Source organism: Ochotona curzoniae, unplaced genomic scaffold (assembly GCF_017591425.1).
Source record: "Ochotona curzoniae isolate NIBS_2020 unplaced genomic scaffold, NIBS_Ocur_1.0 contig_1, whole genome shotgun sequence".
In the NCBI taxonomy this organism is placed as follows: domain Eukaryota; kingdom Metazoa; phylum Chordata; class Mammalia; order Lagomorpha; family Ochotonidae; genus Ochotona; species Ochotona curzoniae.
In genome coordinates, this window is record NW_024464918.1 from 26,900,233 (window position 1) to 26,927,685 (window position 27,453).

At 40.8% G+C, this 27,453-nt stretch overlaps 1 protein-coding gene across 3 annotated transcripts in view; it reads left to right on the forward strand.

Annotated features, from left to right (window-relative positions):
- Nucleotides 1-27,453, forward strand: part of UIMC1 (ubiquitin interaction motif containing 1) — a 71,480-nt gene that overhangs the window by 12,183 nt on the left and 31,844 nt on the right. Inside the window, exons 2-9 of one of the 3 annotated variants that reach the window (XM_040963724.1) lie at nt 5,400-5,547; nt 7,953-8,037; nt 14,578-14,702; nt 15,370-15,475; nt 15,786-16,519; nt 20,644-20,708; nt 23,239-23,315; nt 26,308-26,402. In XM_040963724.1, coding sequence (XP_040819658.1) covers nt 5,404-5,547; nt 7,953-8,037; nt 14,578-14,702; nt 15,370-15,475; nt 15,786-16,519; nt 20,644-20,708; nt 23,239-23,315; nt 26,308-26,402 — 1,431 coding nt within the window. In that variant the 5' untranslated portion in view covers nt 5,400-5,403. Of the gene's footprint in view, nt 1-4,363; nt 5,239-5,399; nt 5,548-7,952; nt 8,038-14,577; nt 14,703-15,369; nt 15,476-15,708; nt 16,520-20,643; nt 20,709-23,238; nt 23,316-26,307; nt 26,403-27,453 lie in introns of those variants that run through there. The other 2 variants (XM_040963812.1, XM_040963898.1) reach the window with 2 other exon arrangements.

Consider the following 27,453-nt stretch of genomic DNA (forward strand, 5'->3'; position numbering starts at 1 on the left):
GGCTGCATCATTTTATATTCCCATTAACACCATAACAGGATTTCAGTTCCTGTACTTTCTCATCAACATTTGCTGTTTTTCTTTTCATAACTATCATAGTGGCTATGAAGTAATATCTATAGTTCTGATTTATACTTCTCTTAGGACTCATAATGTTGGGCATTTTTGGATGTGTTCTTGGGCATTTGTCTGTCTTTGGAGAGATGTTGATTCAACCCCTCACCCATTTGTAAATTCGATTGTGTGTTTTTACTGTTGAGATGCGTGCATTCCTACATATTCTGGATACAAATCTTGTTTTCCATAGATAATTTGCATTACTTCTAATTCTATAATTTTTTTCACATCATTGATGCTTGGAGTTTGGAGCACAAAGGTTTTTAATTTAGATGGTATTCTGGTTTTTCTACTTTTATTGCTTTTGTATATGTACATACAATTTCATCTGAACACTTAAAATTTTTATTTTTAATACTGTTTATGGTGGAAAAGGTGGGGTAGGGAGGAAGGTGTGTGCAGTGTTTTAATCCCCCCCACCCCCGCCCGCCTTTTGTATCTGCAGGGGAGTAGGGGAAAAGAGACATCAAACTACATCAGCATCTGGGGATGTGCACAGTCTTTGATGATGTCCTAGAGAACCCATTGTGGGGAAGAGTGTTCTGAGGGTGTTGCTTAAGTGGTTTTGATAGTTCTGAGACATCAGTTTTGTTGCTCAAAGGTTGAAAAAAATCTTTCCAAGGTCTGCTGGATGACAAAGTTCACCTTAATGCGTTGGTGGAAATGTTGCAAAGCTTGACCAGGAGAATTGTCCAACCCTTTCTGCTCTCTGTCCTCTAATGAGGCTAGTTGATGTTGCCTGCTGGGCTAGATGAACTGGCTGTCATGTCCCCCATGTACATCTGGGTATGTTTGCCACTGCACAGGCGTCAACAACTGAGGCTGCCCAGTCCTGATACATGTACTCCATGGTCAGATGGTATTCTGATTTTTCTACTTTTATTGCTTTTGTATATGTACATACAATTCCATCTCAACACTTAAAAATTTTATTTTTAATACTGTTTATGTAGTTGAGAGGAATGCATGTCCATGTGGGCCTCTGATTATAGTGGAAAGGGTGGGGTAGGGAGGAAGGTGTGTGCAGTGTGAAAATCTTGTGAGTTTTCCCTGTAACTAGGGTCTGAGTCAAGTGGTCTGGAGTTCCCCACCTTCCCTCTTATTAAAACCAGAAAAAAAGTTAGAATAGGTAATTATGTAGGCATAATGGTGTAGTTAACACAAACTTAGTAAGTATTAACTAGGCCCAGAATGCACGCCCGTTATTTCCTGCTTTTTTCGCAGCAGTGTAACATTTGCCTAGCTACTGGGCAGTCTAGGTAATTGCCTACAGCTGGGGCTATTTCAATCTTTTATGTATGTATATCCAGTTATCCTAATACCATTTGTTGAAGAATTTTCTTTGTTTTTCGAAACCTTAGACAAAATTAATTAACAGTAAATTTGTGTGTATTTTTAGAGTTTCTTTATAACTGTATACATTGTCTCAATAACTATACCTTTAAAGTATTAAGTTTTGAAATTGAGGTGTTTAAATCCTCTGTGTTCTTTTTATTTGATTTTGTTGACCTTTGCATTAACATTTTAAAAATTAATTTATTTTTAATAAATCATTGAATTCATTTTTTTGCAAGTTGAATAGGCCTTTTATTTTTCAAGGTGATTTTTTCCCTTTTAAGATTATTATTTTCATATTATTATCATTTTACAATACAGTTCCATAGGCCCTGAGATTTATTCTACCTCCTCCCCAATATCCCCCATCTTGCCCCATGTTCTCCCATATCATTACGACAGCATAGTTCCTCTTGAACAGTCATAAGTCCATCATTGCGGGCATGGACAATGGCATAGAGTCCAGCATCCTATTGTCAAGACACACCCAGCAGTGTCACTGGGAGTCCATCCTTGATCTGGAAGTAGAGATGCATACTGCACTGTATCCTCATATGTGGACATGTCAGTCTCCACTACACAGTCAATAAAAATCCCCCTATGTGAAAAGCCACAAAAGAAAATCAACAACAGGAAGAAAAACAAAAACTTGCAATTCCTGAAGTTAAACAACATGCCACTGGATATATGATAGTCTGCATTACACGGTTACTATACATCCCCTTAAATGAAAAGCCACAAAACAAAATCAACAACAGGAAGGAAAAATAGGAACTTACAACACCATGAAGTTAAATAACAGGCTGCTAAATGACTAATGTGTCCCTGAAGAAATGAAAAAGAAAATCAAGCACCTTCTTGAAATGATATCTACTTTATGATCTATGAATCATTGAAGAATTTAGTGAGAAAAAAAAAGTGTTTTGAAGAAATGAAGCCAAAACCAAAAATATCAAAATCCATGAGATAGTTTTCACTGATCTTTGTTGATGAAATGGATCTCCTGTAGAGATAGATAGATCGGTTTTGTTTTTTTAATCCAGTCTACTAATCTATGACATTTCATTCATGCATTTAAGCCGTTTACATTCAGGGTAAATATAAATAGGTGGTAATTTGGTCCTGTCATTTAGCAATGGGTTGTTCATTGAGTTAGTTTTCTGTTGTTATTTTACTCGGACGTTCTTCACATTGGCTTTTCGCATTGGTGAGTGCTGTTCCTCTTCTCTGTCAAGAGAACATCTTTAAGTATCATTTGTAGGGTAGGTTTGGAAGTGGCATATTATTTTAACTTTACTGTGGAAGAATTTTATTTCATTGTGAAAGACTAAGGAAAGTTTTGATGATCCTGGGCCGACAGTTGTTTGCTTTTTGAATCTGGAATATGTCGCTCCATTCTCTTCTTGCCTGTAGAGTTTCCTGTGAGAGGTCTCCTGCAAGTTTAATTGGCATTCCTCTATATGTCAGTTGTTTTTATTTTTTTTCCATGAGCACATTTAAGGATCTTTTCCTTATGTTCAATTGAAGAGAGCTTGATTATCATGTGTCATGATAAAGATTGCTTTTGGTCAACCCTGTTGGGAATTCTGTGTCCCTCCTGGGTGTTGTTTCTCAGTTCTGTCACCAGATTAGGGAAATTTTCTTTTATTATTTCATTAACTACATTTTTAAACCCAGCTTCTCTTCATCTTTTGGAACTCCCATAACTCTTATATTTGTCCTTTTAATAATGTTTCTTAATTCTTGAATACTTTTTTTAGTTTGACCCAGCTCTACTTCCAGCTTTTTGATTGTTTCCCCATTGTGACAAGAAATATCTTCCAATTCTGAGAGTCTGTTTTTTTTTTTTAAAGATTTATTTATTTTTATTGTAAAGTCAGATATACAGAGAGGAGGAGAGACAGAGAGGAAGATCTTCCGTCCGATGATTCACTCCCCAAGTGAGCGCAATGGGCCGATGCTATGCTGATCTGAAGCTGGGTACCAGGAGCCTCTTCCAGGTCTCCCACGCGGGTGCAGGGTCCCAAAGCTTTGGGCTGTCCTTGACTGCATCCCAGGCCACAGCAGGGAGCTGGATGGGAAGTGGAACTGCCAGGATTAGAACCGGTGTTCAAGGTGAGGACTTTAGCTGTTAGACCACGCCGCCGGGGCCCCAATTCTGAGATTCTTTTGCGTTCTTCATCCTATTATTGAGGCTTTCCATTGAATTTTTTTTTTTTTTTTACAACATTATGGAGTTAATTGACACTGTATTGAGTGACCAATATGTTAGAAAATACAAGTTCTTAACCACATGCTCTGACTACTTCATTGACATTTCAATTTTAGTTTATACACAACTGGCTGCTATACACCTTAAGATGGTTCTAGGGTACTATTCAGCTGTTTCGTGTCTATTTTCATTTTTATATTTAGCAGTTTATAGTATTGAAGCATAATTTTTTCCATTGAATTTTTATATTCCATTGCTCTTTTATATCCTTCATGTCCAATAATTCAGCTTGATTTTGTTTCAGTGTTGCTATTTGCTGTGTGGCATATTCCTTGAATTCCTGCATTTCCTGCATGTGCTTCTCATTGTTGATAAAAAGCTTTTTTATTAAAAAATTTTTTTACTTTTTTTTTTGGATAAAAAGCTTTATATCAAGTGGCTTGAATTCTGTATCCCCCGTTTTCTCGATGTATGCTTCAGTTAACTCTCGTGTTGGCAAAGGCTTTTGCTCCTTTGCAGGGGAGTCTTCAGTAATATTCATTGTGCTTTTGTCTGTTCTTTTGCTCTTAGTCATTGTACTTCTGGTTAGCAGATTCTTCTTCTTGGGGCAGGTTCTCCCATGAGTGCAGGGTCCCAAGGGCTCAGGCCATTTTTCACTGCTTTCCCATGCCACAAGCAGGGAGCTGGATGGGAAGTGGAGCATTTGGAACACAAACCAACACCCACATGGGTAGGATTCTGGTTCTTGCAAGAGGAGGATTAGCCAGTGTAGCCATCATACTGGGACCTAAGGTGTGACTTATGTAGGTTCCCTTTATAAGACTGAGGCATTGGTATTTAAAATAAATTGCAGTATAGGAGTTGGTATTGTAGTGTAGTGGGTTAAATCACTGTGATGCTGGGATTCTTTATTGGAGTATTGGTTTGAGCACTGGTTGCTTGACTTCTGATCTTGCTTCCTGCTGATGCGCCAGGAAGGTGGTGAAAGGTGGCCTAACTACTTGAGCCTTGACACCCATGTGAAAGACCAGGCTGGAATGTACAGTTCTGGTTCAGCCTGGCCAAGCTCTGGTGGGGCTGCTGGGGTCCCTTTCTGTACATATTTGTTGCTTCATCTCTTTCTGTTGGTTGCTCTGCTTTTCAAATAAGTAAATAAATCCTGAAAAAAATCTTGTGGTTGTCAATTATCAATGTGTATAGAGAAAAGTAGTTATCTATGTTAATACATAAAATAGGATAAATTATTACTGCTTGCAATTTCACTCTAGAGATTTATGTATTTATAGATATATTTTCCTCTGTAGCAAAAAAAAATACAAGGTTTTTAAAAATTTGAGTAGAGAAAGAGTGGGGGAACAAAGAAAGAGCTCCCACTTGCTGGTTTATATCCCAGTTGTCTGCAGTGACCAGAGGTGGCCTTGAAATGCATTCGAGGTCTCCCCAGTTGAGTGGCAATCCAATTAATTGAGCCGTAATTACTCTTCCCAGGTTCTGCTTTCGCAGGAAGCTGGAGTCAGAGCTGGAAATTGAACCCAGATATTCTATTATGGGATGCAGCTATCTTAATCATTAGGGTAAATACCCACTTCTCAAAATGCAGTTTTTAATGAGTACTAGAACAGTTCAGGAATGTAGTTTTCTTGTGTTAAATGAGTAGCCTTTTTCTTTTACTTGACAGAATTGAATGGCTTCTAGGAATCTTTAAGTGAATTATTTATCTTTGTATTTCAAACAGAAGGATGCCACGAAGAAAGAAAAAAGTTAAAGAAACTCCTGAATCACAGAACCTGGAGAAAGATGAAGACACTACAAATTCTGTCACTATGAAGAGGAAGCGAAAACTTGAGGATGCATTCATTGTGATATCTGATAGTGACGGAGAGGTCAGTATTCTAAAAAGTGGAGCCCTGGGTCTCAGATTAGAATTATTGTTGGTTACTTGGTTTTGCAACTTGTTAATATAGGCTTGCCAAAAACATGAAAATTTTATTCAGTTTCATTTTGATTTATAAATGAACTTAAAATTACTTGAAAGAAATCATCCTTTTTGAGTGAGGATGGGTCATAGTTCTCCAGTTTTATGATGGTATTAATCCAAGATGATATTTTAAGGCTATGTGAATAGTGTAAACCAAATGTAAATCTTAACGTGTCTAGAAAGGGTACAAGAATATGAATTCATTAAGTCAGTAGATAGGACTTATCCAAAATAGTAGCACCAGCCATTTTTAACTATTTAAACACAAATTTAAAAAAATCCTTTCCTCTTCTGCAGTAGTTACCTTTAAAGTGATTAAAGCCACCATGTAAAATTAGTGTCTGTTGAATTAGCAGAGCAATGCAGCATTTGCATCATTGTAGAAAGCCTAATTGGAAAATTCTTTAGGTCGCAACTTCTTTCTTTTGTCCCATATTTCTATTTGTTCAATAGAGTTTGTTTATTCCACCTGCTAGCCACTTTCTAATGGATTGTATTTGATTGATTTTACCTTCTCCTTATTCTGTTTTTTTCTTTTGATGCTTACATAGTTGACAAGGATATACATCCATGAGGGCCACTGATTAGGGTGGGGAGGGTCAAGGTATAGAAGAAGGTGGGTGGGACAAATGCTTCCAGTTTCTTTTTCTTGACTTTTCTCCTGTATTGAGTGGATGGAGAGGGATGATGGGGAGACAGAGAGCATGCTGTTCTAGGTGCCCAACCACACCAGCACTCACTCCGTTTGGTATCATCTTAGAAATCCCGATGTGGACGAAGAATGTTCTGAAAGTATTGCTTGAGTGGTTTTGATAGTTCTGAGATGCTGTTAGTTTCATTGCTCCAAAGTTGAGAAAATCCTTTCAAAGTTTAGCTGTCTGACAGAATCCCACCCCAGTGCACCCACTCACCCAGACACTTGCTGCCAAAGTTCAGCCAGGAGAGTTGTCCGTCTCGTTCTGTGCTCTGACCTCTGACTTGGCACTCAATGTCCTCTGCAGGCCAAACGAGGTAGCTGTCTTGTTCCACATATAGACCTGGGCATGCTGTCCACTGCACAGGCATCAGCAATTAAGGAGATCCAGTCCTAACATATGCATTCATTCCTAAGTTGAACCTATGATCTTCCCTGTGGCTGGGATTTGAGTTCAGTGGTCTAGTTGGGCGGTCCCCCAGGAAACCTCACCTGGGATGGCCCAAGACCTGACTCTTGTACTTGCCAGCCAGTATAGGATCAAGTTCAGGTTGTCACCAGCATCAGCCTAAGCTGATGATTGTAGTTGCCAGGTCAGTTTTGTCCTCAGCCCCATGTCCTATGCAAACCAATGGGTGCTGCGGCCCAGCCCAGCCCAGTGTGTCACAGACCTGGCCCCTGTGCACACTAGTGGGAATTACAGCCTAGTTAGGGTGACCTTCAGTAACCCCTACCAGGTCTGTGTCTAGCCCCAGTTCCTACATGTGCCAGTTTGTAGTGCATACTAGTCAAGTCTGTTCCGCATCCCAGTTAGGCTCTTGTATACATTAAAGAAAAAAAAGGTTTGAGGTCCTTTTTCTTTTGGTGTGAGGTGGGGTCATATTTTTATCTTAAAATTTTTGAAAAATATTTATTTGAAAAGCAGAGATAGAAACAGAGATCTGCTGTCTGTTGGCTTGCTCTCTGGCTCTACAGTAGAGGGTATTGGGTCAGGCCACAGCCAAGAGCTTGGAACCCAGTCCAGATCTTCCATGTGGGTGGTGGCAGTCTAAGTACTTGAGCTATCACCAGCTGCCTCCCTGTGTGTATATTAGCTGGAAGCTGGGACCAGGAGCTGAGTAGGAACTTGAATCCAAGTGTTCTCATATGTTGTGGACATCTCAAACAGGCAGAATATTATCTGTTATACCAAACATCTGTTCCTTTTTATCATTGCAAAGTATATATAACATTATAATTGCAGTCTTAACTGTTTCAAGTGTATAGTTCATTGTACACTTTATTATTTATTTACTTGAAAGGCAGAGTTAGACAGAGAGGTATCTTCCATTTATTGGTTCATCCCCGAAATGGTTACAGTTGAAGCAAGGGGTTTTTTCCTGATCTCCTGTGTGGGTATAGGGGCCCAAGGATTCCTGCTTTCCTAGGTACATTAGCAAGGAGCTGAATGGGAAGTGGAGCAAGGCAGGATTGGAGCCAGTGTTTAAATGGGACACTGCCATGTCAGGGTGGCTTCTCCCATTATACCATAATGATCTCAACTTCTTTATTTTCTGCCCTGGAAACTGCTACTTTTAATGACAACCACCCTAACATAATTTTTTGGTTTTTAATAGGAACCAAGGGAGCAGAATGGATTGCAGAAAACAAAGACAAAACAGTCTAACAGAGCGAAGCGTCTGGCTACAAGAAAAATTGCACGTATGTTTTCAAATTTGTGTTGAGAATGATTTGGAATTTAAATTGTAGATTTGATACTTTTTAATTATAAGTTCTTTAAATGATTTGCTTCCGATTTATCTTGGAATCTTGTTAAATTTTTAGGAGTTGCTTATAGAATTACCTGCAGTTTAGATTTTGTAGAGGCAGAATGTTAAAATTTAAAGTGTGACCTCCTTTCATAGTTGGGTACAGTTGGGCTTGGATCCTTGTGTTATGCCTTGTATGGATTTTGGTCATGTATTGTTTTCAGCTTTTTCCTGTTTGCTCATCAACAAAATGCAATAAAAATGGTGGTGGGCCTCAGGATGGGGCGTCTTGCTTGGATCCCAACTCCAGCTACCACTTGCATGTGGTGAGCTGTCCCTGGGCCAGTATGCCATTTGGCGCCTGGCCCCGCCTGCTGGCTGCCCGGCCGGGGAGCTCTGGGGTTTTGGTTCTTTGAATTGCTGCTTAGGTAGCTCCGGGTTGATCCCACTGTGCTTCTGGGATGTGAGTCAATCCTAAAGACTCCCAGTGACAGTAACTCTTCCTTTGAAGAACTTGTAATCACTTAACAATGCTGAGCATCGAACACCAGTTCATGCAAAAGCTAAGGGTCGGGGCTTGTCCAGCAGAATATCCTGTTACCTGACATGATGATGGATCAGCAGATGGGTCACATTAAGCAGGGCCATGACATTAACTAGCACTCAAGAACTATATCCGGGGGTAGATTCTGTGGACGATGTGTGGGCCACACCCTGTGGATTCTAGCCCCACCCACCCAAGTCCCGCATGTGGGGCATGCTCCAAGATACTCATTGAAGTGGTTTCAATAGGTCACCAGTTTTGAAATTGCTGCCAATCTTGCCTCTCCAAACACGATGAGGTTGTTGAAAAATCCATTAATTGACATTGTCCATCATAGCGTCTCTATTTTGCCCGGTATTTTGTTGCTAACCTATAGCTGAGGTGGTTGATTAACTTGTTCCATCTTCTGTCGCTTCATGGTTAGGGTTCTGAGTCTGGCATTTCAATTGGGGAGATCACCAAAGAAACTTTGTCTGAGGTGTTCCCAGGCCAGATACTCGTATGCACCAGCAAGCACAGGGCCCAGCACAGTCCATCACCCAGTCAGCTGGTAGTTGCAATTGCTGGGTTGGTTCTGTTTTCAGCCCCGCTTTCTACTGGAACCAATGGGTGTTGCAGTCCAGCCTGGTTCTGCACAGCACATACTCGGTCTTAAACCAGTGGGAGCTGCATCCTGATGAGAGTGGCCTAACCCCCACCAGGCCCACCCCCTACCCTGGTTTGCCAATATGTGTGGCAGACCAGTCCAATCTGCCCCACATCCCCCATGGCTCTCGTACATGGCAAATGGCATTGAAGCTTGGATCCATCTAACCAGCTCAATTGTCATTTAGTTTTATATATGGATGTAGGATTCATTTCTCATCACATTATTTCACCCTTGTTTTGATAACTTATTTTCTCATTGTTTAGTTGCTTTTAAAAAAAAAAAAAAGATTTATTTTTATTGGAAAGGCAGATTTTTAGAGAGAGGATGAGAAAGGAAGATCTTGCATCCTGTGATTCACTCTCCAAACGGCTTGCAAAGACTGAAGCTGAGCTGATCTGAAGCCAGGAGCCAGGAGCTTTTTCCAGGTCTCCCATGTGGGTGCAGGGTCCCAAGGCTTTGGGCCGTCCTTGACTGCTTTCCCAGGCCACAGGCAGGGAGCTGGATGGGAAGTGGAGCAGCTGGAATGTGAACTGTGCCCATAAGGGATGACAGTGCCCAGGGTGGACTAGTGTGCTGTGCCACTTCATTGGCCCCCTTTTTTTCTCTTTTTTAAAGATTTATTTATTTGAAAGACAGGGTGATGAAGATTTTCCATCCTCTGGTGTACTCTCCAAATGACAACAGCTCATGCTGGTACAGGCTAAAGGTAGGAGCCTGGAGCTCCATATGGGTCTCCCACATGGGTGCCAGGGGTCCAGGTACTTGAGCCGTCTTCTTACTGCTTTCCCAGAGCGTTGTTGGAGAGAGCTGGGTCAGAAGCACAGCAGCCAGGACTCTGGCTCTCTGACACAGGATGTGTGTGTTGCTGCTTAGCTTACTGCAGCACAATGCTGTTTCTTTAACCTTTGTTCTTCACGGTGTTGGTTGCTGTAGACTCTTTGCATTTTATTTATGTTTTAGAATTTTCTACGTGAATTTAGAGGCAATTTTCACTTCTATGAAGAGGCATGCTGGGATTTTGATTGAGGTTGAGTTGAATCTGTGACAGTTTTGTGATAAACACAAGTAACATTTATTGTGTAACTGTCCTGCTAAGTTTAAATTTTAAAGAAGAGACTTTTTAAGAGAATGTTTGGGTTCACAGCAAAATTATATAGAAGGTGTAGTATTCCCACATGCTTCTTGTGTGTACACATATTTAATCTCCTCCACCATCAACATCTGGTACGGGAGTGTGTATGTTACAGTTAGTGACACTATTTTATAGTAACACATAGCTATTAAGTGGTTACTTAATTTTTTTTTTTAGAGATTTATTTATTTATTGGAAAGTCAGATATACAGAGAGGAGGAGAGACAGAGAGGAAGATCTTCCGTCCGATGATTCACTCCCCAAGTGCATGCAACGGGTGATGCTATGCCGATCTGAAGACAGGATCCAGGAACTTCTTCCGGGTCTCCCACACAGGTGCAGGGTCCCAAGGCTTTGGGCCGTCCTCTGCTGCTTTCCCGGGCCACAGGCAGGGAGCTGGGTGGGAAGTGGAGCTGCCAGCATTAGAACCGGTGCCCATATGGGATCCCGGGGTGTTCAAGGCGAAGACTTTAGCCACTTGGCCACGCTGCTGGGCCCAACTTAATTATTTTGATAGGTACTAAAAATTATATGAATATTGATAATGTAGGAGACTGACCTTATCTGTAGAGTTGGAAGTAACGATCCTGCTGAGCTGTAAAGGAAAAATAAATACGAACTGGACAGAGCGGATGGTGACAAGGGATCTAAGAAGGAGGAAAGCATTTGAATACCCTGAAGCTGAAAGGTCACTGATTCACTCAAGGTGCAAAAAGAAAAGATTGTAGAATATATTAAAAAAGAGAAACAGTATCAACAAATATATAAGTACATATTGCACTTTTTAAAAATAACACAAAATAAATCAGGATGAGTGATCTGTAAACTGAATCCAAGCATAGATCATGCAGCTTTGGGTGGAAGTTTGGCCTAGCAGTTAAGATGTCAGTTGGAGGGCCTGGAGCAGTAGCCTAGTGGCTAAGGTCTTTTCCTTGCATGTACCAGGATCTCATATGGGCACCAGTTGTGCCTCGGCTGCTCCACTTCCCATCCTGCTTGTGGCCTGGGAAAGCAGCAGAAGACAGCCCAAAGCCTTCGAACCCTGTGCCCCTGTGGGAGACCTGCAAGAAGCTCCTGGCTTCTGGCTTCAGATCAGCTCAGCTCTAGCCATCGTGACCACTTGGGGAGTGAACCAGTGGACGGAAGGTCTTTCTTTTTGTCTCTCCCTCTCTGTAAATCTGACTTTCCAATAAGAGTAAGTCTTAACAACAGCAACAACAAAGATGCCAGTTGGGATCGCCACATGCCTTATTGCAGTTCCTGACTTAGGTCCTGACTTTCTTCCCAATTCCAACTGTCTGGTAATCCATACTCTTAGTTACAACAGATAGACTCAAGTAGTTGGATCCCTGCCACCCTCAGGAGAGAGCTGATTGAATTTCTGGGGCCAGAAGTTGTGGCCTCAGTCTAACATAGCCTCAGCACTTGCCAGATGGAAGCTCTGTCAGTGTATCTCTCTGCATCTCAAAGAAATAAGAATTTTAAAAACTTTAAATGTGGGTCCTGCATGTAGCGTAGTGGCTAAATCCTCACATTGGCTTGTGTTAGGATTCTATATGAGTGCCTGTTCATGTCCTGGCTGCGCCGCTTCCCATCCAGCTCCCTGCTTGTGGCCTGGGAAAACAGTCGAGGACGGCTCAAAGCTTTGGGATCCTGCACCCACATGGGAGAACCAGAAGAAGCTCCTGGCTCTTGGCTTTGGATTGGCTCAGCTCTAGCCGTTGCAGCCACTTGGGAAGTGAGCCAGTGGATGGAAGATCTTTCTGTATCTTCTTCTGTCTGTATATCTGCTTTTCCAATAAAATTATATGTTAAAAATAACTTAAATGTACTCAGTTGAATTCAAAATGATTTTAATGAGAATAAGAATATAATCTAAGTTTGTGAGATATAACTAAAGCAACATTTATGGGGAAATGCAGTTTATATAACCACATGAGAAAAAATTAAAAATCTATAAAGATTTATTTAATGGAAAGGTAGAATTGCAGACATAGAAGGAGAGATGCAACAGAGGTTTTCTATCTGCCGATTCACTCCCCAAGTGGCTCTGGGCCAGGCCACAGCCAGGAGCCAGTAACTTTTTACAGGTTTCTCATGTAAGTGCAGTAGCCCAGATACTTGGCTGTCTTTCATTGCCTTCCCAGACACATTAGCAGAGAGCTGGATTTGAAACAGAGCAGCCGGAATTTTAACCGGCACCCATATGGGATGCTGGTGTTGTAGCCTTTGGCTCTACTTTCTGTGTCACAGCACTGGCTCCAAAAATTAACATTGTGAATTAGTGATCCAAGCCTCATCTTAAGAAACTAGACTATGAAGAATGCGCATGTAGGAAGAATAAAGTAGAGCAGAAATCAGTGAAATGAAAGATGAGCAAAATTAGGGCCCAGCAGCGTGGCCTAGCGGCTAAAGTCCTCGCCTTGAACGCACCAGGATCCCATATGGGCTCCAGTTCTAATCCCAGTGGCTCCACTTCCTATCCAGCTCCCTGCTTGTGGCCTGGGAAAGCAGTCGAGGACAGCCCAAAGCTTTGGGACCATGCACCTGTGTGCGAGACCCGGAAGAAGTTCCTGGATCCTGGCTTTGGATTGGCATAGCATCGGCCCATTGCGTGCACTTGGGGAGTGAATCATCGGACGGAAGATCTTCCTCTCTGTTTCTCCTCCTCTCTGTATATCTGACTTTCCAATAAATAAATAAATCTGTAAAATTAAAAAAAAAAGATGAGCCAAATTTTAAGCATTGATTCTGTAAAGAAATAAAGTATGTAAACCTGTAAATGGATATGTAAGAAAAATAAAGAGAAAAAAAGGAGATAGCCTTAAAGATTCTACAGTTGTGAAAAGGGTAATGAAAGAGTACTGTGAAGTTTAAAAAAATAATTATTTGAAAGGTAAGGTTACAGAGAGAAAAGCAGAGATGCGTCTCCTGTCTGCTGGCTTACTCCCCAAATGGCCGCAATAGCTGGAGCTGGACCTGCTGGAAGCCAGCTTCTTTCTGGTCTCCGTGTGGCTGAGACACCCAAGCAGTTGGGCCATTCTCTACTGCTTTTCTAGTTGCATTAGCAGGGAACTACATCTGAAGTGGAGCAACCGCGACTTTAAGTGGTCCCCAAATAAAAAGCTGGTAGTGCCAGCTGCTGTGAGTGATTTTATATCAGTAAATTTTTATGGTTTTTGTTCATGTGGCTCTGAATGGGTGTGATATCTTCCCCAAGTGTTTGAAAATTAGTTCTTAGAATGCAGACTCCACTGAGAATCCCGCTGTGTAGACTTAGATAGAAGGAGTGGGGCTGAAGCCTCCTGACTGAATTTCAGTTGTCAGTTAGATGGTGTAGACTTGGAGCTAGCTGCAATCAGAATACTTCTTTCTGCCCCAACTTGGATGTTCTTATTGGTTTTACAGTTAATTTAGTATGTGTCTGTTTTATCCCCGTTTATATGCCAGACATTAAATGAAGCACTGGAAACATATTTGACATATTTTAATTCATTGCAGTCATTATCCTTTTTGATACTATAGTTTGATTTTGACCAATGAAAAATTTTTTTTAGTTGACTCCTGAGTTCTTTTGATATGGCTTTTATAGTAAGTGATAAATTACTTGCTCACAGATACAACAAATGTTTTAGTTTGTCTTATGTATTTCATGCTCTAGACTTGGAACCAGCCATTTCTCAGTGTAAACTGTTTGCTTTTAATGGAAAAATGGTATTTGGTGGTCACATTCTGGTCACTAAGGATATTTGTTTTTATTGAGTAAATAAAAATTCTGAAGAACAAAATCATTCAGGTTAAAAGTTGAGTATGAGCGTTAGTGAAAAGCTCCAGAGTAGAAATCAGTTCCTCAGTTTATTCACCAAACATCTATTAAATGGCTTTCGTCTGTCAGATTCCCTGTTGTGCTAGAGATACTCCGATGAACAATACAGGCAAAAACTCTGCTTTTGTGGAACTTAAAGTCTTATTAACCCAGACTTTTGTTGTATCTTCTGCTAAGAATCTTGGCTGATGTCCTAATTTCTGGAAGTTAGCTTATATATGAAATTATAAAATTGTACTAAATGGTCTATGTATAGTATCTTCAATTGAAAAGTTTAATAAAGTTTTTTGTCTCCATGATTATTCAGTATTTAATCCTTCCTGTTTTGCTATCCTCCTGCAGAGATGACAGAAGAAGAACAGTTTGCTCTGGCTCTCAAAATGAGTGAACAGGAAGCTAGAGAAGCGAACAACCAGGAGGAAGAAGAAGAGCAGCTTTTGAGAAAAGCCATTGCTGAAAGTTTAAATGTAAATATGCTGTTTAAAATGTTTGGTGGGGATTGATCAGCAATGTTTTTTGACTGATAATACCTATAGGGTTTTCCCACAATGAATTTGAAAGCCTGTGTTGAATTGTTGGTTAACTCAGTTTGAAGTGTTTGGCTAATCCTATGTGGAAGAGTCTTCTTCTGTCCTACAGATTGCTCAGTTCACGGCTTAAAAGAACCGTAGTAAGTTGGCAGCTTCTGAAAAGGTTACAGAGTACCAGGAACCAAAAAAGGAAGCAAGATACGGCGTTAACCTCCCCTGATTTGTTGAGGGGAGGGACAAGGGGTGTGAAAAGTGGTAGGTAGTGGAGAGAAAGAATGGTTTTAAGAATAATCAAATAATGTTAAAGAGTGACTTGATTATGTACTTGAAATGATTTTAAATGTGAAAAATACTTGCCAGTGGCAGGTCTTGAGCTAGACCATTTGTGTCTGTATGTTTGACAATGATTTAGTACAGTGACGTAGCGTATCTGTTTGTATGCAGGTGTTCAGTACATGTAATGGGATTTGTTTAAATTGAGCATCTGCTTTTGGAGAGGGGAAGCTCCTTGGGACAGTGCCCTCTCTTTTTGTCTTTCCTGTGACTCTTCATGTGTGGCTATTGTAATAATAAACCTGGTCTGGTGTGGAATCGCTTGTTTCAGAGTTGCCGGCCTTCTGATTCTTCTGCTACCAGACTTCAACCTTTGGCCCCTGGACCATCCTCACAGACTCACCAAGAGAAAACCACAGACTCTGGGCTCAAAGAAGGCATGTCTCCCTGTTATGACTTCTTCCACTCAGGAAGTATAGGCTTATCACAGGAATCTCATGGTGAAAGTAGATATATAAAAATACCCAAAGTCCATTGGGTGGATATTAAAGAGATTCAATTAGAAAATAGTTGAGATGTCATTAATACCTAGCATACCTTTATCTTCAAGGAAAAAACCAACATTTTGTTAAGCCCAAAGAAGATCCTTTGTCACCTACATTATGTAATTCTTGGTAAGTGATAGCTTACCAAGCCCTCTTAATAAAAAAGTTTTCCTTAGCGCTACTTTTTCTCAAATACCTACAGGCGTATGGCAGCTGGTACCTTCATCACTGTTTAAAGGCTCCCATAAAAGTCAGGGAAACGAGGCTGAGGAAAGAGAGGAGCCCTGGGACCACACTGAAAACACTGAAGAGGAGCCGGTCTCTGACAGCTCAGGAAGTTGGGACCAGTCAAGCCAGCCAGTGTTTGAGAATGAGAACGTTAACTGTTTTGACAAATGTACTGGCCACTTGGCATCCCACACACAGTATGGGAAGCCACAGGAAAGTACTGGGAGGGGTTGTGCTTTTCTCAAAGCTTCCCAGGGCAGGGGGGTTACATCTAGGCACTGTCTACCTTCTCCAGATGCCAAAGGTCTTCAAGACATTGGGGACAGTGTGCATTACTTCTGGGGTATTCCATTCTGCCCTGCTGGAGTAGACCCAAATCAATATACCAAGGTCATTCTCTGCCAATTGGAAGTTTATCAAAAGAGCCTGAAAATGGCTCAGAGACAGCTCTTAAAAAAGAAAGAGTTTGGGGAACCAGTGTTACCTAGACCTCCTTCTCTGATCCAGAATGAATGTGGCCAAGGAGATCAGACTAGTGAAAAAACTGAAGGCATCTCACAAGATATCGGAGATGAAGAGAAAGAGGAAAGGGAGGAGTCTAGGGCATCTGTCTGGCACCCCAAAACCAAGGATTTCCAAGAGAGCCAAGTTAAAAGCTTGAAAGAGAAACTTTTATTGGAGGAAGAACCAACAACCAGTCTTGGTCAGGTAAGGGTTAGTGATGTTGTAATTAAGGATGATTTATTCACAGATTAAAGAAGGATTATATTAGCTATTTGTTTTTATGGTCTTCACCCCAGTTATGTGCTCACTGTAGAAAATCAGCTGAGTACAGAAGAATATGAAGAAGAAAAATTACCTGTAATTCCAAAACTAGGAAGCAATCACCATTTGTATGCATATGTTTTCATTTTTAGTTTTTGAGCAAAATGAAGACTCTTCTGTATGAACCTTGATCCTTGTTTATAATTCACCATTTATCTTAGATCTTTTTCTGTTTATTAAATATACTTGAAATGCATATACCACAATTTATATTTTGCTTTTTAAAATTTTTATTTCTGGTCTGGTATTGTAGCTCAGTTGGTTAAGCTTGTGCCTATAATGCCATGATGCCATATGATGGCTTGATTCCCGTCTGTTCCACTGCTGGTCCAGCTCTCTATTCCTGTGTCTGGGAAAGCAGCAGATGATGGCTTTAAATACTTATATCCCAGCCATCCATTTGGGAGACGGGGATGGAGTTCCAGTATCCTGGCTTTGGCCTGACCGAGTCGTGGCTTTTGTTGCCATTTGTGGAATGGTCCAGCGAATAGATGATCTTTCTGTAATTCTGCCTTCAAATAAATCTTTAAAAAATTTTATTATTATTTAATTAAAGTGTTTGAATAGATAAAATTCGCATAGCTCAAAATTTCTCCAGCAGTGGACCAGCATTGTGGCTGAGCAGGTTTAAGCCTTCTGTCATGCTATCCTCTCATATAACCTCCAGTTCAAGTCCTGGCTGCTTCACTTCTGATCCAGCTCTCTTCTGATGTGCCTGGGACGGCAGCAGAGGATGACCCGAGAACTTATCCCCTACTACCAGTGTAAAAGATTTGGATGAAACATATGGCTCCTGGCTTCAGCCTGGCCCAACCCTGGCATTTGCAGCCAGTTGGGAAGTGACCAGCGAATGGAAGATCTGTCTTTCCCCTCATCTCATTCTGTAACTATGTCTTTCAAAGAATAAAAAAATTCTCCCAGTTAAGCAGTTCTGGCTCTTTGGATTCAGTCTGTGTTGCTGGTTTCTAGTGTAATCATCTAAGATAAATGTAATATAAGCAACATATATATATTCTGTAGCACACAATTGTTTTGTACCATGCTATTTTCATTTAATATTTCCATGACATTCCATAATAGCACATGAAGAATTTCTGAATTTTTGATATGAATATATCATGGATGAGTCATAATTTATTTTATCCAGTTTGTATTGATGAACATTTGGTTGTAATATTTTACATTAGACACAATACTTCAGTGGTTACTCTTTTTCATGGGCATAGTTTCCTTTAGATATGGTTGATGGATCAAAGGAGATATATGTGTCAAATATTGCCAAATTGCCCTTGAGAGAAGTCATTGTATGTTTAGTCTCCTACCAGGTAATGTATGAATTTTACAGTGCAAGATTAGACATCTTGCTCTTTGCCATTCTTAAGATCGGGAGAATGCTGTTTCATTGTAGTCTGAATTTTAATTTCTGTTATTATTTGTGAGGTTTAGCTTTTTTTGTATATATCTGAAACCCACTTGTATTTTTTTTTTTTTGTCTATTCAATTTTTTAACTAATTTGTAGGCACTTTAGAAGAAAGTAATCCTTTATCTAGGGCATAAAGAACAGATAGTTTCTCAGTTTAATCCTCCCTTCCCCTAGTGGTACATTTCTGATTTTGCTTGCAGTTTTCTATAATTTACTGTAGTTGTTATCTATTTGGAGACATTTAGATTGCTTGTATTGATTCTCTCCCCAAATGCTTGTAGTGGGCAGTGGTCAGAAGCCAGGAGCCAGGGACTCAGTATAGATCTTCCCTAGGTGGCAGCTTCAACTACCTACTACTTTTTTTTTTTTTTAAAGAGTTGATTTATTTTTATTGGAAAGGCAGATATACAGAGAGGAGGAGGAGAGAGATCATCTGTCCACTGATTCACTCCTCAGGTGGACACCACTGCTGGAGCAGCACTGATCCAAAGCCAGGAACTTGGAGCTTCTTCTGGGTCTCTCATGCTGGTGCGGAGTCCCAAGGCATTGGGCCATCCTTGATTGCTTTCCCAGGCCACAACAGGGAGCTGGATGGGAAGTGGAGCTGACAGGATTAGAACCGGCACCCATATGGAATCCTGGCACATGCAAGGCGAGGACTTTAGCCCCTAGGCTACTGTACAGGGCCCTATCCTCGACTGCTCTCCTAGGTGACAGGCAGGTTGCTGGATGGGAAAGCTGGGCCTCCAGTTCAAGAATTGGTGCCCATATGGGATCCTGGTGCAAGACAAGGACCTTAGCCACTAGGCTACTGTGCCAGGCCCTGCCTGCTACCTTTCAGGGTGTGCATCAACTCAAGTTGATATTTCGCTTTTTTTAAGAGATTTTTTTTTTATTTGAAAGGCGGATTTACAGAAAGAGGGAGAGAAAGAAAGATCTTTATCTAGTGGTTCATTCCCCAAGTGGTTGCAGTGACCGGAGCTGAGCTGAAATGAAGCCAAAAGCCAGGAGCTTCTTCTTGGTCTCCCATGTGGGTGCAGGGTCTTAAGGCTTAGCCTAGTGGCCAAAGTCTTCACCTTACATGTGCTGGGATCCCCTATGGGTGCTGGTTTGTGTTCCGGTGGCTCTGCTTTTCATCCAGCTCCCTGCTTATGGCCTTGGAAAGCAGTCAAGCATGGCCCCAAAGCCTTGGGACCCTGCACCCGCATGTGAGACCTTGAGGAAGCTCCTGGCTCCTGGTTCAGCTCCAGCCCTTGCAGCCACTTGGGTAGTGAATCATCAGCGAGAAGACCTTCCTCTCTGTCTCTCCTCTGACTTTCCAATAAAAATCTTTTTTTTTAAAGAAAAATTCCAATCATTCAACACTAGGTGGCAGGGTTTACTTTAAAGCCATTTGCTGCTGAGTTCAGAGTTTTGCTGTTGTATTTTAGTCTTTTTGATAGTATTGTTTAGCTCTAACTTTTTGTTTCATTCCTGATTGCTGTAAATTTTGCAGTTCTTTTACTGAGGTTTAATTCAGCTATTCTTGTCTTTTTTATAGACTACATGAGGTGGTAGGAAATTACTTAAGTTTTCAAAGTTTATTATTTTTTAAATTTTATTTAAGGCTGAGAGATACAGAATTTTCATCAGAGGTTCACTCCTCAAGTGCCAGCAGTAGCAGGGGCTGGCCACACTGAAGCCAGAGCTTGGCTGGGTGTCCACGTCGGGAGCCATCATTGCTGCCTCCCAGGATTATATTCGCAGAAGCTGGCATTTGAAGTGGAGGCGGGGTTAATATGGGATGCTGGCATCCCAGGAGGTATCCTAACTGGTAGCCCAGACACCTGCCCGTCTGTTAGGAAATGGAGAAAGTTCAGCCAACACCTTTTATTAGAGAAGCCTCACAAAGTGCTGGATCAGAAGTCTGCCTAAGGCAGTAGTATCTGCTTTTTCTGTCTGTTTCTGTGTATATATGTTTCATAAATTGACAAATGCACAATGTCTACCACTTATGAATGAAAATGTTTTTCCTTATGAGGTATCCTGAAGTCAGATACCAAAACCATTGTGGTAGAATCTGTAGCAAAAATCTCTTCTCTTCCGTTGGAATGTCTTAGGTTACAGCATGCTGCTGCTCAGAGACTTCTTTGATGAATTACAGTGTTTGTCCTATGTTTCCATTGAAAACTGGACTATTTTCTGTTTTCCTCTTTAAAACAAAAGCCTAATAATTGGTTTTCTGAAATCATCCATTTGACTTGCAATTAAAACTTGCATAAGTCTTCTATTTTACAAAGTGCAGTGTACACATTATCTTGTTTAATTCTCATAGTAACATTCTGCAAGGTAATTGTTAATTTTAAAATGAGGAAGAAGCTGTGATTTAGCCAAGATTACAAACTGACTTAAATACCAGCTTTCTGGCCCTGACAAGGTATGTTCCGCATCCTCCCCCCACCCCTTTTTTAAAAACCGAAGCTTACTGACTTATATAAAATCTTTTCTTTCTAACTGCTGAATGATATTGAATAATTAATTTTTTAAAGAAAGATACCAGCTAGTCTATGACTGTACATTTAAAGTGTTGCATTTTCCTCACAGTCTTCCCAGGGGTTATTTGTTGAAGAAACTTCTGAAGAAGGAAACTCTGTGCCTGCTTCCCAGAGGTAAGGTTACATAGGACTAAGAGTCTGGGTTCTGCCTTGTGCCAGTGTCTCGAAGAGGAATCACGTGGTGAAACTGTGCTTGGACAGCTTGCCAATGAGCTCTTCTACATGCACAGGGTAGGAGCAGCCATTATGATCTACAGATTCTCAGATATACAACTTACAGAGGGCTAGATTGTTAGGGCCAGGCTTAGAGGTTTTCTTGCCCAATTCAGCCATGTTAGCATGTTTTGTTTATTATTTTTGAAAAGTGATCATGTCCTGCTGCTCTTCTCAATATTTATTTATTTGAAAGGCAGAGAGGGAGACACAGAGATCTTCTTTTGGCGCTCTCTCCGAAGGGCCACAACAGCCAGATCTGGGCCACATTGAAGCCTGCAGCCAGAAAATCCAACAAAGTCTTTCACATTTGTGGCAAGGACCCAAGTACTTGGCACATTAGCAGTAAGCTAGATTGGAAGCAGAATAGCCAGGACCATGTTGGGTGCTTTGATAATGGAAAGCCAACATTGCAAGTGACATCCTGACTTGCTGTGACACAATGCTGTATTCCTCTTAGGTTAGCTATACACACTATGCCAGTTTGAAATCTCCAGAGTGATTGATAGTCTATCTTCAAATTTTCTTTTGTTTCCTGTTTATTTGCACTTTCAAGCCTTTTACTTATTTTTAGAATATTTATTTGGAAGGCAAATTTACAGAGGGAAGTAGAGACAGAGATCTTCCAGCTGCTGGTTCACTCTCCAGGTGGCCACAGTGGCTGGAACTGAGTCGATCAGAGCCTGCTCTGGGTCTCCCATGGGGTGAAGGACCTCAAGGACTTGAACCTTTCTGTTTATTTTCCCTGGTCGTAAGCATGGAGCTGGATTGGAAGTAGAGCAGCTGGACTCAAACCAATTTGGGACGTTGGTGCTATGAGTGGAAGCTTAGCCTACTACATGCCATGGTGCCAGCCCCAACCTTTTAAATCTTTTAGTCTATTTTTATACTTACAACCTCTTAGCAGCTTCATATCGTATTATTCAGATCACACAGAGCCTATGTCATTCTGTTTGTTGTGTGCTACTTTGTATATAATCTTTTCCATTAATTATTATATTTGAATTATTTCCTCCGTTATTATGATTGATTGATGGTATCACCTTGTAAGTCTTCTTGTACTAATAATAGATAACGGTTATTTGGTTACAAACGGTACTGTTAATTAAATCAGGCTTCCAATTATTTTCCCCTTTGTTTAGTAGTTGAATTGGTGGGATTACTTATGTGTTTGATTTTGTATTGAGTGGCTTTCATTTCATGGAAGTTGAGGCTCAGTTGCAGTCTGCTATAATTTAGGTGATGTTCTCTTAGACTTTTGGTTGATAGTGCTAAGTATTTCTTCCTGGGCTGAAGAACACAGCTTTGGTTTAATTCTCCTGCTATTAAGATAGTTTTGGAAGTGCTTAAACCTGGAATAGGACTTCTCTCTGTAGGCCTTTCTGCTTTATTGTGGTGAGCCTCATGTAGAACAGATGTAGGTTTTAATAAATGATTATACGCTTTGTCACCAGGAGAGAGTTAGAATTGCAGGCAATGTGGTTTGACTTCAAATTGATTAGCCTATTTTATAAATGTCAACAAATTGTTTTGTGATGGACCTTTTGAATAGAGCTCTAGTGTTCCTTGAAGAGTAAACTGTCTGATTTGAGTTTATAACAAATGCTATGAAATATTTTATTTAGAGGAAGAAATCACTTGTGGTTTGCTGACAGGATGGTTATTTATCATGAGACAGTGGTGACTATTGTCCATCCTTGGTGGTTCTTGGTTGATGTGAGGGTTTGTGAGTCTTGCATATTTGATCAAAGTAATCGTAAAGCTCTGTTGACGTCTGAGGGGCCAATCCCAGGTGGCTTGGATCTCCCAGCCGTGGATTTCTATGTCAGGAAGAGATTGAACTCCATAAAGAAGCAGGGAAAACCGAGCAGTTAGATGAGGGAAGACAGTCATAATTAAGTTTTTTCTTAGAAGAAAATACTCAACTTAATGGGCAGATTTTTGCTGTAGGACAGTTTGGAATTGCATTGTGGTTTTGTTGTTTAGAGGGCCACATTTTGGGATAGAGGAAATTTAACCACAGGATATGGGAAAAGCCAGTGTGTTGTCAAGAGAGTCTCCATGACTTTTCTGTTTGCAGAATCTTTGGCCTTCAGAAAGCTGAGATGGAGACTATAAAACAGCTCTGATTCATTGTACTGGAATGGAATTTTGGGTTCTGTGATACAGTTATTACTTTTGACCCTTGCTGTGTGAAGAGGCTAAAAGGGGGCTGCTTTTCATTCAGTAATTTCACTGAAACTGAGGCTATAGACATGTTTATTTTCCCTTTTTTGGGCTAGTGTTTTCGCTATTCTTTGCTTCCCTGTTGAGCTTTTGCAGTATTGGACAGCAGGTATCAGATTACCCATGGCTTTGTGAGTGACTTGCTTTTGGTTCCATGTTCTGATTTATTTTGCTGGAATTCGCTCAGAGTTTCGTTCTCTTTCAGCATTGCTGCTTTGCCCAGTAAGAGAAGCTCAGTCCTCATGCCTCCAAGTTCTGCAGAAGAAATCACTATTTGTCCTGGTAGGTACCCCTCATTTTGTAAATTGAATTTCTGAAACTTAGCCCCTCTGCCTTATCATGCTTGTTCATTTTTGTATTTAAGCTTATTCTCAGGAGATTTATGTGTAATCAACATGTGTAAATATGTATTTCCAAATAACATACATACAATGCACATATACACATAGAGATTTATTGTTAATGGGCATTGGTTTTGATTCTCAACCTTTTCTTGAGAATAATTTAGTTTTGAAATTAATATGACGCCCCATCAGCTTGTTTGTTTACTGACCTCATCAGAGACCATCAAAGCCTCTAGTGTAGCACTTACTTAAATGTATACTCAGAGCAAGGAGGACTGTGTTTTGGTTTATGTTTCCCCAGGTTGGCTTGCCATTAAGCAGGTTTTTCTAAGAGCTTTTTACTCCAGTTAGATTTTTTTTAAAAATTAATTTATTCAAAAGGCAGAACATAGAGAGGCAGAGACGTGGAGAGAGAGAGAGAGAGAGAGAGAGAGAGACAGAGACGGAGAGATTTTTCATTGCTGGTTTACTCCTCAAATAACAGCTAGACCTGGGCCAGGTGGAAACCAGGAGCTTCATCCAGGTGTCCCACATGGGTAGCAAGGGCTCAGCTGCTTCTCCAGTGCCCCTAGTACGGAGCTACTTCTGGTATGGAATAGCTGGGATCTGAATGAATGCCCATCATGGAGTGCATGCGTCAGCCATATGCACTGTGCCACAATACTGGAGCCAAGAGCTCACTCAGGATCTCCCACGCAGGTGGCAGGGAGCCAAGTCCTTGAACCATCAACTACTGCCCTCCAGGGTATACATTAGCACAAAGCTAGAGCTAGAAGTAGAGGGGAAACCTGGATCTAAGCACTCTAATACAGGACACGGGCATTCCACAGTGTGTTGCTGCTGTGCAAAATGCCTGCCCATCAGTTTCAACTAGGATAAGGTACTTTCTAGTTATGTGACACTGGACAAATTTGGTAGCACTTCTGCATTTCTGTTTTCTTCTTAGTAAAATAAAGCAAAGATGGTTGGCTGTCACAGTTGTGAGAAAAGCTAAGTGTAATCCTGTGTTTGTAGAGTGTTTGGCACATTGCCTGGTATAATGCACAATATTAACAGTGGCTCTGTTAACCTTTCTGTCAGCAAGGACCCAGGTCATCCTCCAGTGCTTTTCCAGGCCACAAGCAGGGAGCTGGGTGGAAAGTGGAGCAGCTGAGTCATGAACTGGTACCCCACATAGGATGCTGTGCTTGGAGGTGGAGGATCAGCTGTACTGGCCCTGACCAAGCAGGTTATGAGTGCAGATTTGTGTTCTGACAGCTGTGCTTCCCATCTGGCTACTTGCTGATTTGCCTGGGAAGTCACAGAAAGATGATCCAAGTACTTGGGCCCCGGCTGTCCACATGAGAGACTTGGGTGGAGTTATGGACTCGTGGGCACAGGATAAGCCCAGCCTCAGCTGTGCAACTATTCGGGAAGTTAACCTGCAGATGGAAGATCACTTTGTCTCTTTCCCCTTTATCTCTCTTTTTTTAAATTACTGTAACAAAGACTAAATTAGGACAGATGTTTGGCATAGTGGTTAAACTTCTTGGGATGCCCATATCTCATGTTGGAATGTGTGGTTAAGTCCTGGTTTCTGTGCTTTTAATGTGGCTTCATGCTAATGTGTACCCTGGAGGCAGCAGTCAGATGTCTCAAATACTTGGGTCCTTGCCTCTCCTGGGAAACCTTGACTGAGTACCTGTCTCCTGGTTGTGACATGGCTCAGCCCAAGCTGCTGCAGGCATTTAGGGAGTGAACCAACAGGTAGAAGATCTTTCTGTGTGTTTCAAAAAAATTTAGTGGGGGGGGGGGCGGTTGGGATGGCAGGGTTTCTCTCTGCCTCTCTGATTTTCAAACAAAATGAACAAAAATGATTTAAAATTTCAAAAGAATATATTAAAGTAAGGCATTTATGTCTAGAATTCTATTCTGGTCCCGATTTCAATTTTATGTAGGTCTTGTTTTTGTTTTTGTTTTCATCTCAGCACTAGCATTGGCAGGTTTTTTTTTCCTGTCAAAATTGATATACTTTAGAACTATGGTGGAAATAAGCCAAATAGCCAACTGAATACACACATCTAACAATGGTGCATTTAACAATGGAGTACTACTCCACAATGAAAAGGATCAATGTACTGACATGTACAGTAACAGAGGATGAACTTCAGAGTTACTATACTAAGTGAGGGAAGCTCACATAGCGTATAGACTATACACGATGGGATTCCACTCCATATGACATCCTAGAAAAGGCACAACCATAGGGACACGGAGCAGATTGGTTATTGCACAGTGGTGCTGGATTAATACAAAGGCGCACAAGAGAACTTTTGGGGCTGAAGATATTTTATATCTTCATTAGTTAGTAGTTACGTTGTATAAGTGGCACTATGTATAAATGCTATATGTTCTTTATTTTTATTGGAAAGTCAGATATACAGAGAGGAGGAGAGACAGAGAAAAAGATCTTCCATCCGATGATTCACTCCCCAAGTGAGTGCAACGGCTGATGCTATGCCAGTCTGAAGCCAGGAGCCAGGAACTTCTTCCAGGTCTCTCACATGGGTGCAGGGTCCCATGGCTTTGGGCTGTCCTCCTCTGCTTTCCCATGCCACAAGCAGGGAGCTGAATGGGAAGTGCAGCCACCGGGATTAGAACCGGTGCCCATATGGGATCCCGGCACGTTCAAGGTGAGGACTTTAGCCGCTAGGCCACGCCGCTGGGCCCTATATGTTCTTTAAAACTTACTAAACTGTGTATTGAACATTGATGAATTCTGTTGTATGTAGATTATTCCCTAGTGAAGCTTTAAGAAGAAATAAATTAGAATTCTATTGCCACTACAATATTATCATACCCTAAACTTGAGGGTAAAATGGGTATTTGTTTTTTAATTATGGAAACACAAAATGTAATTATATTTTAATAAAGAATTTTTTAAATTACAGAGACACAGCCAAGTTCCCCTGAAATTCTTGACCTTGAAAGAGAAGTCTCTCCAGATAACAAAGAAAACCCAGATGAAATCAGAATAACAGAGAAGGTGAATATTCTGCTCTGTAGTTTTTCTCAGTGGTTTCTTTCTGTTAGTAGTCCTTCTGATAAAATGTTTTTCTTGGTTGAGAAGATTAGGGCAGAGGGTTTTAGCTTTTGGAATATCTTTGAAATAAAGAAACTAATGGTTAAAATTGGATCGACATGTTTCTAATGATAATAATGGTTACTACTTCTTAAGTATGTATGTATTAATATTTCAGTTATAAATGGGAAGACAAAGGTTTATTATTTTGAATAAATTTTAGAAAGTTTTAGATTTTTGAAAGCTAGAGACATCTGTCCATTTGTTCCCTCCCCGAAAGGGCCACAACTGCCAGGTCTGGGCCAGGTGAAGCCAGGGACTGCACCTGATTTCCCACATGGATAGCAAGGGCACAATTCCTTGCACCCTCAGCAACTGCTTTACCAGGCACATTAGCAGGAAGCTGGATTAAAGTGGGGCAGTGGGACTCAAATTGGCACTCTGATAGGAGATGCTGTCATCCCACATGGCACCTTAGTTCACGGTGCCACAACACTGGTCCCAGGATATTCAAAGTTGCTCTGTTTGTTACTAATAGTAGAACTAGAATTTGAACACAGGTTTGTTTCCAAAATTCTAGGGCATTTTTAATTATGTACTCTTAAGCAGTGGATGAATAGTCTTGGGGAAAAATCACTGTATTTATATCATGACAGAAACACATGTTCTACCCCTAATTTCTAGATGTAATCAGAAAGTCAACATAGTTGCATAATAAAATAAGCAAATGTATTTGTATTATTACCTTTCCTAACTTTATGTGTCTAATAATAACCATAAAGCTGAAAGATACAGGATTATAATTCTGATTAAGATTTTTAGTACGTATTTTTCACATTTAGTCTAGTAAAACAGTGTAACTACCAGGAATTACTTTGTGGTGCTGGGAAAAGAAATCAACAATTTTGTTCATTTATTGAGCAGATATTTATAGTTTATATACTTGTCAGTCATTATTTTAGGTTTTTATGCTATAAAAACATAAGGGGAGGTGTTTTCCGTATGGTCCGGCAGT